This window comes from Populus euphratica, unplaced genomic scaffold (assembly GCF_000495115.2).
Source record: "Populus euphratica unplaced genomic scaffold, PopEup_1.0 scaffold145.1, whole genome shotgun sequence".
In the NCBI taxonomy this organism is placed as follows: domain Eukaryota; kingdom Viridiplantae; phylum Streptophyta; class Magnoliopsida; order Malpighiales; family Salicaceae; genus Populus; species Populus euphratica.
In genome coordinates this window covers 16249-35191 of record NW_011500001.1, presented here as the reverse complement: position 1 = coordinate 35191, position 18943 = coordinate 16249, and the positions used below count along the sequence as shown (strand labels likewise).

The 18943-nt window shown below is 36.6% G+C and overlaps 3 protein-coding genes across 5 annotated transcripts; 1 reads left to right on the top strand and 2 right to left on the bottom strand.

Annotated features, from left to right (window-relative positions):
* Positions 1-1281: 1281 nt before the first annotated feature.
* Positions 1282-10893, bottom strand: LOC105140902 (protein MODIFIER OF SNC1 1-like). The gene is made up of 11 exons (XM_011047946.1): positions 10568-10893; positions 9284-9360; positions 8799-8879; positions 8659-8703; positions 8130-8505; positions 6520-6622; positions 5933-6010; positions 4457-5765; positions 4126-4372; positions 1635-4033; positions 1282-1553 (listed from the first exon to the last, which is right to left on the bottom strand). Exons 2-10 carry the CDS (start codon positions 9313-9315, stop codon positions 1715-1717), a joined length of 4590 nt encoding a protein of 1529 aa, XP_011046248.1. The 5' UTR covers positions 9316-9360; positions 10568-10893; the 3' UTR covers positions 1282-1553; positions 1635-1714.
* Positions 10894-12444: 1551 nt separating this feature from the next.
* Positions 12445-15755, top strand: LOC105140849 (probable apyrase 7). 2 transcript variants are annotated; one of them, XM_011047855.1, is made up of 3 exons: positions 12445-13956; positions 14745-15119; positions 15306-15755. In XM_011047855.1, exons 1-3 carry the CDS (start codon positions 12843-12845, stop codon positions 15356-15358), a joined length of 1542 nt encoding a protein of 513 aa, XP_011046157.1. In that variant the 5' UTR covers positions 12445-12842; the 3' UTR covers positions 15359-15755. The 2 variants fall into 2 exon arrangements, with proteins under 2 accessions (XP_011046157.1, XP_011046156.1); XM_011047854.1 differs by having other exon boundaries at positions 14745-15755.
* A 554-nt stretch (positions 15756-16309) lies between these two features.
* On the bottom strand, positions 16310-18449 carry LOC105140848 (heme-binding protein 2-like). Of its 2 annotated transcripts, XM_011047853.1 has the most exons (3): positions 18187-18449; positions 16475-16970; positions 16310-16440 (listed from the first exon to the last, which is right to left on the bottom strand). In XM_011047853.1, exons 1-2 carry the CDS (start codon positions 18393-18395, stop codon positions 16517-16519), a joined length of 663 nt encoding a protein of 220 aa, XP_011046155.1. In that variant the 5' UTR covers positions 18396-18449; the 3' UTR covers positions 16310-16440; positions 16475-16516. The 2 variants fall into 2 exon arrangements, with proteins under 2 accessions (XP_011046155.1, XP_011046154.1); XM_011047852.1 differs by having other exon boundaries at positions 16310-16970.
* Positions 18450-18943: the final 494 nt, after the last annotated feature.

Genomic DNA, 18943 nt, shown 5'->3' with positions numbered 1-18943 from the left:
CCTCTATAGAACGGCCCACTTAGGCCTGCTCAGTGTCCCCCGCCCGCATTTTCCCTTCGTTCTTTTGGATTTCTTTTCATGTATTTTATTTATGGTACAGATTAAATAAATTAATTAATAATTTATGTTTTTGGAAAATAAATAAAATAATTATTGATAAATAAGTTTCAATAAAAATATTTTCAAAATTCATCATAATAGGAAAATCACTCTATTTATGAAAATAAATATATTAATAATTAAATTTGAAAATTACAAATTATTTGTTATTATTCATGACTTGGAAATAGTTGATTCTCAAGAAACTTATGAGATAAGATAAACAATTCGATAAACATAAAGATATTTAATATTTTTATTTATAAAACTAATAGAATTACATTAAATACTATAAAATGAATTGTTTTTAGCATAAATTAATTATTTTATTTATAAAACTAACAAATAACTATTTCTATAATCAATAAAGAAATATTTTTTTTTATTTACAAAATATTGGACGAGGATGTCATTCATTGTCTTGATATTATGATCACCAAATGCTTTTATATTATGATAGGAGGATACTAATAAATTGTTTTGTATTGTTATGATTTTTTTTTTTTTTTTATCGTTGATAGAGAAAAAATTATGTAGTTAGGCAAATAGCTTCTACTTCTTATATTGGATATAATTTCGTTTTAAATTTTGATTTTTTATATGCTAAAATAATATATTATTTATTTATTTACATGTAAAAATCTATCTTACCATTATTTTAATTAAATAAATACATTTTTAAAAATTTATTTTTAAAAAACTGCAACTAAGATTTTTTTTTTTTGAAAAATTACTTTTTTCTAATCCGCAATCACAAAAGCTAGAATAGTGTCGGACACAGTAGAAACCACGATGGAGAAATTGGCATGTCAAACAATTGGAATGCGAAATACAACCGTCGCTCCGAAGAATAAAGAGAATCAACTAGATAGTTACTCGTCCAATGCAATAAGCTCCCACTTGTCTAATTCAATCTCGTTTCTTACTAACTAGCTGTCTGGAATCAGACTAATTCCACATGTAATATATATATATATATCATGAACACATCATTCGGCCACTTGCAAGAACCAAATCACAAGAAAGAACCTATTAATTTGAGATCCTTAACCATCTCACATTTATATGTAGATTGAAAATATAAACAGTAGAATTTGAATTAGAAATATCATAGCAGAGACTAAACGGCACCATCTTAATAAAAACATGAATAAATCTAGGGGCACGTCACATGCTAAAGAATGGAAGATTGAGATAAAGTGGGAGAACCAGAAAAGCTCCTCTACTTCATTCTTTCTAGTGTTCATATGAAGGAGAATATTGATCACTAGATACACCGCTCAAAACATATCTAGGGTTCCACAGCAAACACACTGCGACAAAATAACACTGTTCTGATCAAATACATTTGAAAAATAAGAAAATAAATCAACCATATCCGAGTGCCTCCTGCCTAGTCGCCTCTCTATCTCTTCTTTTCTTTTTTTGCGATGCCATTTTGTTTGCTCCAAGCCCTGCTCAATTACCATGCAATCAGTTGATGACGAGCCAAATATTATTTACAACTGAAAATGACTGCTACCTGACTAAAATACCTGAGTGCGAGAGATCATCTCAAAACTTTTATTGGAGGCATTGTTTTTGACACACCAGAGCCCGTTCAAGAGTTTCACCCCTAATCATAATTGGCATCGCCTCGAGCACCACCAGGTTGCCGCCCATGTGAATTCCCCCCACCACGCCTTGAGTGACTCTGACCTCTCTCCCTGGACCTTGCAACTGAATTATGAGAACCATCTTTGGAAGATTCATCATTGTTAGCTTTGTTATTATATTGAGGCCCTACTGGCTGGTACTCATAATGTGAATTATGTCTCTGCCTTTCATGGTTATGGTACTCGTTATCTTTACCAGAACCACTCCACTCGCCACCACGAGAATCATGCTCTCTGCCAAAGCGGCTGTTTTGGTTTCCATTTTTTCGGAACCCTGAAGACACACGTTGTTGAAAATCCATATTCAAAGGAGATGGTTCAGCCAGATGTCCTTTATGTGATGCTATCTTCCTTTCCTTCTTACCCTCTTGATGCCCAGTGCTAGGATCTTCTTCCAAATTGCTCCTTGCAGACAGAGAGCCATCAGGATGGGACTGGGCCTCTGCAGCAATATCCTTGCCAGGTTGAGACAGAACTGGCATACCATTTTGAGAAGTGGAATCCTTTTTATTACCCCTACCAACTTCAGAGCCTGTGTTCTGACCACCACTGGCCCTGCTTCCTGGATGATTAGTTGCTGAAATTGGCTGGGATTTGGGTTGCCAATGAGATGTTAGTCGTTCCCCAACAGCACAATTTTCTTTTGAAGTTGCAGCCAAGTCTGCTTGATGCATCTCTGAACCTAAAGTTTGGACATGAACCTTTTCAGCGTCCCCAGTATTAATTCTCTTCTCATCAGGATCATGGCTACATCCCGTGCCTTTATGTCCCCTGTATGATGGCCGCCTAGCTCTGGCTGTTGCACCATGATCTTCTATAGCAGGGACAGTGATGGGCACCTCAGATTTTTCAGGAATGTTCCAACCATCAGAGTCACTCCATTCATCAGAATGACCCAGTTGCTCTTTCGCTGAACTTACATCAGGTTTCTGGACTTGATGCTCAATTGATGTTTGAACATTTTTACTTGTAAAAGACAAAGTTGATTCAGATGAACCCCGTTGGCGCCATGATCCATACCTTTTTCCTGACTTATTTTGCCTGCCATCCCCATTCTTAGATTCTAAAATGGATACTACCTTTCCCATACCTGTGGCAGTGCTTTGAGAACTTTCATTGCCCAGAGAATGAGATTCAGGTCTTCCAACAGTCTCATCTGGTGTAATCTGATTGATTAATGGCACCGCTGAATGGGGACTACTTCCTTGCTGAGCCATTTCTTTGGCTACAGACTTCGGAATGTATCTTTCCATTTCTGCCCGTTTATTTCTTCTATTATTCTGCACTTGCTGATCACTCTTCATGGGTTCACTAATGGCATCAGCCAGAGTCTTCTGACTGGCTTCATCAGTAGCCTCAATTTTATTGTGCGACCGCACGGGAGCCCAGATAACACAATCACCACTTTGGAATTTCTCAGATGATTTATTAGCTTGTGGATTCCTCAGCATCCTGCGAGAATATTGAGATTTCCACTGATTATTTACTCTGCCTTGAACTTCTTCATTTGGTGATGATGTGCGTTGATCCAAAGACTGATTTCCATCTCTAGAATCAGTCTGGGAGCTTGGATCTGACACATATTCAGAAGCCTTGGACTTACTACTTTCAACTGAAATGTCTATAGCAGTTATTTCTTTTGATAGGGTTGCCGTTACAACTACTGCCATAGATGATGCCTCCTCCACTTTGAACTTGTTCTTTCCATTTTTGCTCTTTCTTCTACCATGATGTACTGAAGACTCGGTCATGGCAGTTGGGTTGATGGGCAAAGTCGATTCAGGGCTTGTGGTCATTTCATTTGCACCCTCGGTAGAAACAGGAGCATTGGCTGCTACATCAGTAGCATTTTTTGGTGCCTCAATTATAGAAGTCATTAACTTATCATTGCAAGTCTTTTCCAAGGGACCATTCTGCTTTTGTCTGTAGCTCACACGCTTCTGCTTGGAAGCTCTATTGTCACAAGTCTGTGGGGCATTATCAGGGTGATCACCATCAGCACGACTAACATCCTGTTGCAATGGCTCCAATTGGTCATGTATCACAACAGATTCCTTGTGGGTGGCCTTCGGCATCCCTGGCAGCACCTCGCTTAAACCCTCCGCTGCCTTAGTCCGCTTATTCAACTCTGCCAGTTTTGCAAGTGCCTTGGCCTTTTGATCTCTAGCACGTTCCTCCTCTTCCTTCTCACGTTGTTTAACCCGTTGAATGGCTAGCTCTTTCATCTTAGCACGCTGATTAAAAAAACAATAGCAAATAAAGATGCTGATAGATAAAAAAAAAAAAAGGAATTATAAAAACAACAAAAGGTTTGTGTGTGTGTGTGTGTGTGTGTGTATCATGAACACATCATTCGGCCACTTGCAAGAACCGGATCAGGGTGAGGTAGCACAGATTCTCCATCATCCTTCCCTTGATGATATGACCCAGACTTTTCAGTTGCCTCTGTAGGACTATGGTCTTGCCTATGAACATTAGAATTTTCAAAATGAGAAGACGACAATACACTCGGCATGTCTGCAACATGGGATCTTCTCCGCCACCCTTCAGCCTCTTGGGTACTGAATCTCCCTTTACCATGATGATCAGGTCTCCCATGCATACCATGAGTTGATCTCCTGTGAAATTGTACATTAGTGATGTCCACCATTGGAATAACAGATTCATTGTCAATAAAAGCCTGCAAGAAAACACACACACACCTGGAGCTTGCTGTTCCGATAGCATCTGTTACCTCATGGCTCTTATCTGCAGCAGAAATGCGGTCTTCATGGGAAGCAGCGTCGCTAATGCCACAGACATGAGTTCTTTCAAGAGATGCATAACTATTACCAGCTTCATTTGCAGAGTGATTAGACCTGGCATTACCACCTTGTAATCTATTCTTATGCTCCTCCCTACCGGAAGCAAATTTAACTTCTTGCCTTCCATCAGAGGCCCTGGCCTTTGCATTTAAACCTTCTATTTTCCGGATTAGACTAGGATCCTTTGGGGCGGTTGAAACTTCTGGAAAACCAGATGCTGCATGTTCCAGTTTCTTAACTGAACTGTCATCAGCTGCCTTCCAATTTCCTATATGTTCAAGAGGTTTCACTTTAGCACCTCCTTGGTTGCCACTGGCCTCGGAAGAAAATTCTTCGCCAATTCTTCTTGTATTCCTCTCTTTATTGTTCTTCTCATCTGCACTCCAGCCCTTCTCCCATGATGACTTTCTTTGATGGTCTGCCTTCCCAGGATATGATGCATTGGTTGCCATCATGTCATCCCACTTCTGTTCGTCTTTTCCCTCTAAACCATCATGCTGCTTCAGAAGAACTTTGTATGGTCCACGAGTATCTTGTGGATGACCAGATTCCAGTTGTTCTGGAACCATTGTGTGACCACTAGGAGGACCATATCCACCTGGCCTTCCATGGGAATTTCCAGGATCAGGAGCATTTTGACCAGAAAATCTGTTATATGGAGCAGGACCCACTGCCATTCCCATAAACTGAATATCTCGATCACTGGAGTTGCAGTAGCCCATGTGAGAAGCATAATAGCCCTCGTAAGGAACTGGTCCAGGATAAAAACCTGGACGAAATGGCATGCCTGGACGCATAAACGCATCATGCATGTGGGGTCTGTACATGTCTCCATTTGTTGGATGGGGTCCTCTTGGTCCAGGTCCTGGTGGAGGACCTTGTTGTGGGTTGGCAAGAGCAGTAGGTGGAATCTGCGGACAGTAATAAGGAAATGGCTCCATGGGAAAGCCACCAGGTGCTATTGGCGGCGCAAAAGGTGGACCACCTGGAGGTCCTCTGTACCAAACGCCACCTGGAGGATTATTTACAGGGGGGGCATGCCAAGAATCATAATTCTGTGGGCGAATATTAGAATTAGGATACAATTGGTGATCAGGGTGCCACTTCTCCATGCTAGGCCTCGACCCATCTTCACCACACATGGGATTCTCTCTTCTCCAAGAATTTGCAGGTTCCATCTTTGCATTTGTGTTTATAGAAGCATCACCTGAAAATTTGAAGGGGAAAAAAAAAAAAACAGTATGACTATCTTTATTTAGCTTGGCAGTGGCAATTGTCACATTTAAGCAATGCACACAAACATGCAAGATTACATCATGAAAGACACGGCAGCATGCCTATAAGAAATAAGTGTCTGGCGCCAAAAATGCAAACCTGCAGAATTTTCAGCACTCTCTTTCCCCGGAGCTACTCCATCCGATGATGAACCAGGACGACTGTAAGAATCATGGTCTGCAATTAAATAGTTCATAAAGAAATTAACATCATCATTTATGTATTTGACAGATCATGAAAGGGAGACATGTCATTAGAATAGACTACAGCTTCAATATGAATAAATCTTATGTGTGAACATTATTTGAGAATAAGATTGGCCATCCAAATTTCTTCACCGATGCCAAAGATAAAGAAAAATTGTCAATTCAAGAAGTCTTCCCTCTGATCCTCACTAGAAAATAAAATTTACATGAGCTTTTTAAAATCAAAACAATTAGCATTACTTTGATAAATATAAGATCTTGGAATATCAGCGTGCCATTTAGATAAATATTGAATACAATTTGGTGATACCTACCAAGGAAATTGAGCTACATGTGATTAAAAGACTAAAACAATGACAGGAAGTTTTCTTGGCACTGTAAGAAGCACTGCAGGTCTAAAAGCAATAAACCAATCATAGAATGAGCACAAATTCTTATCATGATTCAATAGTATTAAAGGGCAATGCAACATAAGTATACCTTGGGACTCCGTGTTTTTTCCAGAGTGCTCTTTCTCTGAACCAAGAGTTGGAAAATCTCCAGAAGTCAAAGAAAACCCCTCATTCTTAGAGGATGTCCCTCCCTGCACGTATAGCAGTTATAACACTAAGAAAGGCAAGTCAAGTTAATAATAGAAAAGTGCAAAAGCAAATCCAAGAAACCCAAATAAAATTTAGTTTGGCCTTGGCTTGGGTTGTTGGGAACGGTCAAGCACATAGAATGTGCATTACATGAACAATTCTGTGCCCACACATAGACCAAATGGCCCAACCCGATGTTTTTAATCAGTAAACCAAATCTAACCTCCTTGGACCATCTTTCTCCTTGTATCAACTACTATTCCTTCAAGATATCATAATAATAACCACAATTTATAATGTAAATGACTAAGACTTTCTTCGTCGAATAACATAAGAAAAGTTGTACACAAATATGACACAGCACACTCAATTATGAATCCAATTATGCTTTATTCCCCATCTTTTTAAAGTGTTTTCCCTTGAACCCTAAAATTACCATGTTGCAACACCTACCATTCTATAGTTTCTATAGAAATAACGTTTTACATCCTCCACAAAGAGTGTTCATTGACAAATTGGTTAAAGGATCTTATTATTACATAAATACAATCAATGAGTAAAAAAAAGGTTTTTTACAATAACAAGCAACCCTTTGCAGACATGTATGGGAAAAAAAACTGGTAATTACAGAGAGTAGATAAATGTATTGGCATTAGATCAATAACAATTTGAAAATTTATAGCTCTCCAATGAGTAGGGAAGCCATAACCTTGTTGTGTGGATAACTTTTAACTGATCAATATGGATTTCTACTGCGAAAACATGGGGATTTCTAGCTACAGCCATTACAATCTAGCATGTGGATGCCCATCTAAGAATTCTGAGTTCATTGATTGGAATTGTAATTTAAGAGATCACGAGGAAGCTACAACATGCATTCATAACACAAGACGAAAGCACTCAACAAATGTATTAAAGAAGCTTGATAAGAGAGGTTTTAGGAAGTACAGCTACAAATTGTCATTCAAACCAACAATGAACTTCACATGCATTCAATTACAATACCTTTTAATGAATGTAATCCTCTATATGACTTAGAAGGTCCTATTATAATCAATTCCAGTGAGCTATTGCAGGGTTTACAAACAGAAAAACTCTACAATTTTCATTAATATCTCATGACTACCATTCTAAATATTACTAGCAATATAATCAACTAATTTAAGAATCTGTTGCCTACTACACACCATTTAGCAGCAAGTTCCTCAGGCAATTCAGAAACCTATTGCCTGATTGATGCTATTTTCCCTTTCACTAATTGGTTTCAGGATTTGTTTGAAAGGTTGGGTTCGGTAGAAACTGCCCACTTGTACAAAGAACTGCAATACCAGTGAAAGTGCCAAAAATGAAATGCACAAACTTCACCAGCAAACATTACATAAACAAAAATATATTCCATATATTGATGATAATTATCCAAGCAAATTCTTGATGACATGAGCAAAAAAATTTAATTTCAAAGTGATTAGTATGAGATGATATAAAAGGCGATCTTTAAGGAAACCATACCAACTTTTCTGCTGTTCCAGTTGCAACCCATGCCACTGAATTATCAGATAAGGGCTCAGCGAAACGGGATAACTGCGAGCTACCAGGTCTTGTTTCTGCACTGCAAGGACGCAATGATGTAAATGATGTTTGACTTGATGTCAAAGCTCCTGATGCTGAAGATGGCCTAGAATTTGTACCCCATGCACTAGCAATGGGATCGTGGGTTCTATCACTGCTTGCAGTTGATGGTCGAGTGCCACTTCCACCAGATGAGGGGCGACCACTCTGATGGCTTGGTGAACCACTACCACCATCAGTATTTGGAGACAGCGTTGAAGAACCCCAGGCATTAGGAGTGGAAGAAGATGATCTAGTGCCCCAGCTATGGGTACCCCTGTGAAGTTTAGGAAGCAATTAAGGATCAAGTCAAGCTATATACATCCATTCATACTGAAGAAAAAAAGGCATTTCATAAGGAAAAACAAGAATAATGGCAGGAGAAGCGGAAAAGGGCATCAAAACACCAGAAGGTAGATAAATTACTCACTTGGGCACAATTTCAACATTCGGGTCCAGACCATGATTTTCTAACCTTGAAACATCAGAGAGGAAACATAAAAAATTATTGGAGGTAATCCAAGAGCCTCATCATACAGAACCACAATTTATTCAGCAGAAACCTAATACCTTTGGCTGGGTAGGTTTATTGGTTTGGGAACAGCAATCTTCCCCAAACTTGTCATGCCACCTCTTCTTGAAGGAGCATATCTGCAGACACTCATTTTTAGATAACAATTCATAAATTTGTTGGTTATACCCAATAATTTCAAGATCAAAACCATTCAGACATAGAGATTGGAAGCTGCCAATAGCACAAACGTAAGACATAAATAAAGATGCCCACGCTGCCAAATCAAACCACAACACTTTTAAATGTGAAAATGTCAAATGCAATATAAAAAATGCATGGATTCTATGATGTATGGTGTGCCTAACAATCTTGATAAAATGGTAATGCCCCTCTAAGCCAATATCGCATGAGTTTTAGAGGGGTAATATCAACACCATGAGAAAAAACTGTCTGTCCTCCCACTGGCCCATGCAAAACCAAACACATGCTTAAAGATCATAGTTTATTTTGAAGGACATGAAAACACATATAAACCACATACCTGCGATCTCCGGTCAACATACTTGATGTCATAATTCAGTAGTCTTAGCAAGGTCATCCAAAAGACTTTGACACAATCTAGGAAGAAAAGGAAACAGATAAACTACATCAAAATGACGCATCACCATAAAAACCGTGGTAAGCATTTTATGTGCAGTGAATAATGATATACATGATTTTGTCTTCAATAAGAGGGGAAAAGGGGGTGCTACCAAAGCATGCACAAAAAAAAGACTGAATCGATTCTGAAATCTAAATCCATACAAAACAAATTTCTGGAATCTGAGTCCACACAAAACAAAACCCAATAAACACACACTCATTGCTCCCTCTTTGACATCCAAATTATAATTTTCATGTTAAAGTTTCTCTTTAACTTCTATCGATAGACCATTAGGATCTTCCTTGAATCACTGCTCTGTTACTGATTAATAGTGCCTAAATTTCCACTAAAGCCACTAAACACTTGTTCCCTCACTCATTCAAAATTTTATTCAAACAAAACCAAGAAAATGCACAAACAAAACAGCACAAATGTCTGGAATACTATTCCATATGAAAAAAAAAAAGATGACTAAAATTGAATCGATTGGGCATCAAAAACTAGTGGTTAACTACTAATCATAAATTTTGATTGCTATAGGACAAAAAGAACTCATGCAGGCAACCTGGTGTAGTTTGGTGGGGAACAGAATTAGCAGAGTTGGGTGTTCTATAGAGGACAGTAACACATGCGACATTTCCTTGATAATGCATTACAGAAAAACTTGCTAAATCCCAATAGTTAACTACCATGCATAGCCTCTTTGCAACATTTCCAACTTGATCAATTAACGGAATTTAGATTTCTCAACATTCTAAACCCTAAAACCACGCCCTATCTTATATTCACTTTTGATATTCTGAACCCAAAATGCAAAAAGGTTCCTCTCTTATCAACAAGATATAATTCCAATCTACAGTTTCGCTTTAACTACAATCCATTGAAAATTTAAAAATAAGCCAAAAAATATACTATTAATTTATTTATTTATTAGAGCTAAGAGAAATTAGATGATCAAGTCACATGTTCTACAGAAAAATCTGGGAGACTCGCTCGAATAAACAACGAATCGGATCAATCGTAATTATAAAGCAAACAGAAACTAAAAAGCACACGGGCTAAGTACAATTTTTATTAAAAAGAATAAAAACCATTCTATTTTCCTTCCTTTTTCCGGCAATTTCTCGGCAAGCAAACAGACACGCATATTAATAACAAACAATAAAATAGAGAACTCCTTGCCTGAGATTTGATTCCTTTCGTTCTATTTTTGCTTGATTAGTTTTTTTTTGGAAACCCTAGCGGAGAGTAAAAAGTGGGGGGAGAGAGAAAGGAAAGAAATTTCTCTCAAGGGCTTCGTATGAGATCGGGAAGCGAAAAGAGATCCGTGCAGGGAGAAAGCAACGATTGAAAAGAGTGAGTGCTCGCTTTATTTATTTATGTTTTATATTTTTTATTTAGATCCGCGAGAGAGAAGAAAAGGAGAGACAACTAAAGAGGGGAAGAGGAAGACCAAGCGAGGAAGGTTTGTTGGTTGTGGCCCTGATATTTGACATCGGACCCCTCTCTCTCTCTCTAACTCGAAAAAATAAATAAATAAATACAATGGATTGGGATTATTTTGATGGTGAACAAACGAGTGTTAATGTTTGGTAATTACGGATAATGATGATAACCGAAGTTAGCTCGTTGGATAAAGAAAATTAATCCGGCTAAAAAACAATTTAAAAAAAACAATATATATATATATATATAGAAAGAGTAAAGGTAAAACTACAAACCAAAAGAGTACACGTGTCGGGTATAAATTTCATGAGGAAATCAAATCGGATTGGTGTCTACATAACACGTATTCTAATTTGCATTCGTATATAGAGCATTACCGAGGCAAGTTCCACACGTACATTATCCAGTATGATATCTAATTTTAACACGAGAGACAAAATTTTGATTAACATTTTATTGATAATTATTATGCTGCTGGGCAGATTAAATTTTTAGTAAATATAAAAATAATATTTAAATATTATTAACATGTCTTTTAGTAAAAAAAATTAAAAGGATAATTATAAAAACCTTTATATAGTTTGATTTGAATTTTAATTTCTCTTTAGACTTTCATAAATCAAATAAACTATACAAAAAAATATAATTATCCCAAAATTAAATTATATAGAGGTTATACAAACTTTATATGATAAATAAATATTTTACAATCTAAATCCTAATACAATTTATATTTTCTATTCGTGCATCTCTTCCTATCAATTATATGTGTTAAAACTTTAATTATACTTCAATCAAGTCATGTTTTGAATATGACTTGATCATCCATTAATAACTTGAATTTGTATTTTTTAGGTTGATGATCATAAATAAAATATAATATGAAAAGCATTTTTTTTCTCACAATATTTTTAAATAAATTACAATATCATTTTAATCTAAGTGATTTTAAGTGTCATAAAAAACATGAGCAAAGCCAATATTAAAAATATAAACTCTAAATTATATATGTAATAGTTAGTGAGATTTTCTCCCTTTTTTTATTTTTTGGGTTTAAACTTCTAGGCAAATATCTAGGGAAATTTATTCCCTTAAATACACCATGTTAATATAAAGATGGTATGAAAAAAATAGATTTAATTTTAGTTGATACATAAACTAGTCCAACAATATTTGGCTAACTGGTAAAATGACCTTTGAATTATTGGTTAAATTCAACTTAACCCTTAACCTTTTGATTTTCTAATTTGATCCCTCGAACTATTAAGTTAAAATAACACAGTTTCTATGTTAGATGCTTAAAAAAAACCATATTATTGGAAAATAATATGCTTTCACATGTCTCTATTTATTATTTTCCAGGGAGGAAACCTAACAAAAGGGATGGATTGCTTTGGCTTGACAGTTTGATAGATTAAAATCAGAAAATCCAAAGATGAGGGGTTAAGTTAGATTTGACTAATAGTTCAGGGATCATTTTGCAATCAACCACCCTTCCCTTATCACTGAAAAAAAAAGATATTTACAAATATAGGGACTGAAAAAAAAAAGGTCATTAAATGGTAACGGTAAATAATTCAACGTAGTCCATTAAATTTGATAAATTCCGTATAAGGGCCTGTAAAGAATAATAAGGGTAGATTGGTTGACTTTCCTGAAAATAAAAGCCAAAAGGAAAATTCAAGGTAACAATCCAGAGTAGACTATGGTGATTGTCAAGCAAACTTAACGACCTTCATTTTCAGAGACAGGACATTGCAAAAAAAGAAGCCAGATTCTTTCAATTACAGTGTAAAAGAGGTAAAAAGTGATCTGATCTCATTTCTAGTTAAATCTGAACTTAATCTATTTCATAAAAATAATGTCAGATTGAATTTGCATGCTTCAAATCAATGTTACTGCGTAGTTATGATGCTATTAATGAAAATGAGAATGAGGGTTTGTTAGGGCTTGGAATATTGAGAATTCAGCTATGGAACCCAAATCACCTTCCAAACTTTAGCTCTCTATCATGGGTTTTTCTCATTATAAATTGATTTTGAAAATATGTGGAGTTTGTCTAGTGATTTTGTTGTTGTTGCTTGGTGTTTATTTTGCATCTAATAATGCCGGGAAAGCTGTAGTGAAGAGTGGTTTTTATCATTATACGGTTGTTGTGGATTGTGGAAGCACTGGGACGCGAGTTAATGTGTATAAATGGTGGAAACCAGCAAGTTTAAGTAATTGGGATTTGCCAATTTTAGTGCATTCGTATCCTGACAATTCAACTCAGAGTCTGTCTAGGGGAAGTTCTTGCAAGTATCATTGTGTGCAAACAGAGCCAGGTTTAGATAAGTTTGTTGGTAACTCCACGGGAGTGAGGCTGTCGTTAGAACCATTGATTCTATGGGCTGAACAGTGGGTGCCTCGTGAAAGACATGGAGACACTCCCATTTTTGTCTTGGCTACTGCTGGACTGAGGAGGGTGCTAATTGAGGATGCTAGGCGGGTTTTGGATGACGTGGAGGATGTTGTTAAGGAGCACTCATTTGTTTCTAAGAAAAGTTGGATAAGGGTCTTGAGTGGGAAGGAAGAAGCGTATTATGGTTGGGTGGCTTTGAACTATAAAATGGGGAGTCTAGGGAATTCCTCAATAGGGCCTACGTTAGGACTTCTTGATTTGGGAGGTTCATCGTTGCAAGTTGTAATGGAAGTACATGATGGTGGAAGAAATGATGCTAATTTGATAAGGTCAAAGATTGGATTGGTTGAACATTATATTTTAGCATTCTCATTATCATCATTTGGTTTGAATGAGGCATTTGATAGGACAGTTGCCATGCTTAGTCAGGTCCAGCCAGGTGGAGGAGGTAATAACGAAAGATATGAAGTTAGGCATCCTTGTCTTGGTTTTGGTTTTCAGCGAAATTATTCTTGCTATGTCTGTGATGGGATTAATGCCCCTTATCAAAGGAATTTGAGCATTCAAACGCATAAAAGTGAATTTACTAATACTCACCTGGTTGGAGACCCAGATTGGGAGATATGCAAAGGGATTGCAAGGGCTGCTGCTCTCAACTTAAGCATTTTGGATTGGTCACAGTCAACTGATCTCAATAATTGCAAAACTGGCCTGTCTTCATATGGTAAGTTCAAAACTTTATTTCAGTTCCCTCTATTCGTTGTTTAAAATAAGTTTTTGACACTTAAATGCTGGTGAATATGTTGCTGTGGTTCTCAATTTTAACGTGATGATGTCTCGAATCATTACTGCCTCTTTCAGTATTATATGCATGTATGAAAAATAATTACATCTTGGTGCTCTTCATTGTAATAGTCCTATATAGTTTTCTAAATTTGGTTTCTTCTGGTCAAGGATGTGGTGTTTATATTATTGAAATGGGGAAGCCTTGTTGTGTAGCACCCATGGCCCCTCAATTACATGGCAAAGAAAACGAACCAAGTGATGCTTGAAAACTTGAAGAAACTTTTTCCTGGATTAAAAAAAAAAGAAGGAATTCTCTGCACAATTTTGCTTGCATTAGAGCTGTTTATTCATCTAGAAAATATTTGGGTTTGAATTGTAACATGCACATGCACCTGCTAATATAGCATAACCCTTACATCTGATAAGAAAACATTTACAGTTTAGGCTTGCTATTTTGCATGTCTAGAAGAAGCATCAAAGAAGCATGATTAATGCATATTATGTATCGTGCTGACCACAATTTTACTTGACTGGATTTTGTCAATTGTTTCTTAGAAGGTCAAGTAAAACTTGCTCATTGAAGAAATTTTGTTCTTAAATTGGTCTTTTCCAACAAGAGGTTTTATGCAGTATGCTTCTTTAACAATGCTTGCCATCTCTGACTGAAGTAGACTTAGAGCTATACATGCAAAAACTGTCTCTGTAACTTCCATTTGTATTTTGCAGGGAGTGACACTCTGAATTTTATAGCTGGAACCTACCTTTCAAGACGATTTCATGCTTTATCTGGATTTTTTGCTGTTTACAACATGTTAGATCTGGCTCCAATAGCTAATTTGACTAAGATTTGGGAGAAGGGTCAGCAGATGTGTTCAAAATCATGGCCTGACTCGAGCAACGCTTCTGGAAACCAAAACAACATTGGCAAATATTGTTTCCGGGTGCCTTATATGGCATCACTAATTGAGGATGCTTTGTGTCTTGGTGATAAAGAAATAGTGTTTGGTCCTGGAGATCTATCTTGGACTTTAGGAGCTTCACTAGTTGAAGTGGAGAAACCATGGCCAAGCTCTACCGAAACAACCATTTTATCCCTGAAAAGTAAGGAGGTTCTATATTCCTCCATCCTTTTGTTTCTTCTACTTCTGTTTATTTCATTTATTGTTTACTATAATCAAATCAAGTTGCCTATGCCGGGCAAGAAGATTCCTGCTGTCAGACTATCTTTTCCATCTTATGTTCATCCTAAACTCCGTCCAAACTAATGTTTGGTTACAACAACATTAGGTAACAGAATTGTCAGTGGGATTTATGGTTCAAGAATGACTGCAGAATGCTAGCTTTCTAAGGCGAAGTGTGTGTTGAGTGGAAAATGACTGTGATGGGCAGCGATGCTATTAAGTATAGCAGCACGAAACAAAAATTGAAAGAAGCAGATCAGCCTACGAAACAAGATATTGTTAAATAGGAGAATATCAGCATGCAACAAGATATTTCAAACAATCGCTTGAAGTCCTAATCTGCTTTCTATGTTGCTTGCAGCCGTGTGAATGCCCTTCTGTGTTGTAGCATGCATATGGAAATGTCTCCTGTTTTCCTTTTAATTTGATTGCTTTTGTTACTTTCCTTGTCTGGAATTCTGTACTGCATTCTGAGCTCAAGCAAAAAAGTCTGTGAACGATTCTTTAAACTCAGGTGGAGAGGTTAGTGAATGGGTTTTGATGGGAAGTTTGTCTGTGTGTTTGTGTTGTGTGATCTTTAACCCTTTTTTCTTTGCTCTTTTTGGCGGTTGTTGCTATCCCAGCCACTCACTGGTTAGCCAAAGCATTTTTGGTTAGCCAAAGCATTTTAGCAGTCCATTGTTCAAACTAGCAACCACAGGACAAAATTCTCAGAAACTCTCACTGTTAACTGCCAGATTACAAGCACGAAATTTTGGGCTGAGGATTACGCAATGACTTATATAATACAAATGATCCTAAGTGATATTCATTATCTAATGGTTAAAAACCATTTCTAGCTGTCCTTTTGCAGGAATTAGCAGGTCTATTTTTGTTACCGAGACTGCCTCAGTGTTCAAAATGTTCACCTGGAAATTGTTCCATCTCAAATTTATCCTTGAAATTGGCAATTTGAAAGCTGGTACAATAAATCTCGAAGTCTTTGCAATGACGTAAAACACTCTTTTGATGCTGATCAAACACAAAAACAAGCTTGATTGTCTCAGCAATGCCCTATTGAGTGAAGTTCACTGTCCACAAACCAATATATTTAACAAAGAAAGATGCTAATAAAAGACAAAAATATCAGAGTCATTAAGTTTATATGGTATCGACATACAAGCTGAACTGGAAAACGTTGGACAGCATGTTTTACATATAACTTGACAACATATTTACAAGGATAAGGAAACTACTGTGGTGCATCTTTTGTATTTGATCCTTTCGGCATGAGAGAAACAGATTCCAAACTTTCATGCCCATCCAATCTACAATTCGTCAGTACGAGGCTATTCCACTGGGTTGGCAACCATTTGCTCCGGGTGCTTTTATATATGCCCATACTTCATTGGTACGATGGATAAACTGGAATGGAGAATCGTACTGAGCAATCGAATAGGAACAATTGCTTTCAGTAGAAGTTACGTTGAACCATGGAGACATGCTCAAGCTGACAGCGAGTCTTTTTGCTTCTCTTGCAACATTCTCATCCTTCGCATATCCAGAGAACTTCCTCACAGCAACACAACGACTGTTCCATGTGTATGGTTTCAGGTGCAGTTCATCAAGGGGGACTGGTGGGTCAGCTTGGAATTTCACAGGCAAGTAAAATCGAACGATGTAGGCTGAAGATCGAAAGGGCCCAGCTCCTGGAACTATGCTAGTCACAACGGGAGCTGTCATTGCAATCCTCGAAGAATTTAGATTGGCACCTTGGATGTATTGAAACAACCTGATAAAAGAACAACAGGATAATATCAAGCAAATGAATTAGACTTCCAAAGGAAGATTAGAAATTACAAAAATACAGAAAAAGAGGTACAACCAATCCCAAACAAACCGTAACCATTCTGCTTTAAGGAAGCAGCTATCATGTTTTTTTTTTATTGTTCCTAAATGTTGCTATTTCCACCCTGTCCTCCTAAAACTACATTACTATTTGCTGTGGTCTGTGGCTCCAAAACGGGGATAGGAGTGGCTTTGTGCAAGCAAGCTTGCTAAGATTGCAGATTCATCCCCATCGTCAAGCCAACTTACCTGTTTTTACAAAAAGCTTACTTGGTTGAATGAAAAAGATGAATGTTTATTTTAAGAATTACATGCTAGCGCATATTGTTTACTGTATTCACAGAAAGCCATTGAACATCTGAACTGCAATATTAGAATCTTTAAACCGATCAAATTACATATCTACTATCTAGATCAATTTGGTGTAACCTGTTGTTATGCATAGTCATTCTTTACCACTTTAGCCTGAATCATTTTTGGTCCACCGCTCATTCCTAATTCTTCCATTAAGGTTATAGTAGAATCAGAAACATCAAAACTAATGACTTCAGTTACATAAAAGATGATAAGAGATCAAGGAAAATACAAATTCAAATAAAAAGAGAGTTCCAACATGGAGGGTCAATTAGCTTCTTGCCATTACTACTTTCTATTTTTTGTCAGTCAGAAGAACACGGTCAAGAAATGGTAGCTCCATGAACCTGGAGCAAAATTGCAATCTATACCCAACTATTCTAACTAGTTAGATTATTATAAAATCATGTGCTAACATTTACCTCTCAAGTCACAGATGATTAAAATCACAAAATCGAGATTTGAAATTCTATCTTCTTCATCCTAATCATCAAAAATCAAAAATCAAAAGTAACAAATTCCCAAAATCCGTCTCAAAACACACGATACCCGGAAAAAAAACAAAACCCCATGACTCAAAATCCCTACTTTATTCATTTTCCCACTTTCTGCGCAACCAAACATGGTTCTTTCAACAATCTTATTCTCTACAATCATGAAACAAGTGAGCAACCAAAAAAATCTGTTGTGAAAGTTAATACCAACCAAACCAAAGTCTTCAAAGAATCAAACTTTTCTTTAAGCAATGAAAGCATCAAACTAGATATGCATATAAAATTCACGGAGCTCTTGAGAATAGGAGTTACCTGTGAAAGCCAAACAAAGTGGCTTTCTCAAAGGAGAGTTCATTAACTGGAGCAGACATCCATGTGGAATTCACATATAATCTGACCTCAAAATCTGATTCCGCGTGCACCACTGCATAGTGTGGCGATTCGATTGCCTTGCAAAGACAAACCAAATCCAACACTACAATACCCGGTAACAGAAACAACCACCACCTTGGTCTCTCCATAGCTCTCTCACTCTCTGTCTGTCTGACTAAAGGAATCAATTGGAAGTCTACGTCTGTTTCAATACTAAACAATGTCTGGAAAACGAATTTACAACTTTGTCCCTGGTGCTGTCTGTTCTGTTTGACTTTCGCAATCTGGGAAATGAGCACACAGAATTAAAATAAAAGCAAAATGTTTCGGTGAAATAAGATATTTTAAAAAATAGTGTTTTAAAATAGCGATATTAATTATATGTTACTATTGGAAATTATGATATCATAATTCATATATTAATTTTTTTATGAAATATACAAAATTATAGCATAAAATAACAAATAATTACTCCATTTTCAGTTTTCTAGAGCCCCATTTATTTGCTAAAAATAGTTTTTTTTTAAATAATTTCTGAAAAAGTAAATTACTTTATGATATTTGGTAATATAATGAAAAATAAATTGAAAAACAGTTTCCTGGTTAAGTCATGAAAAATGACCTAGAAAATAACTTATTAATATTTTATTTTTCTTAATTTTATTAAAATAATAAGAAACAAATCTTACAAATTAAA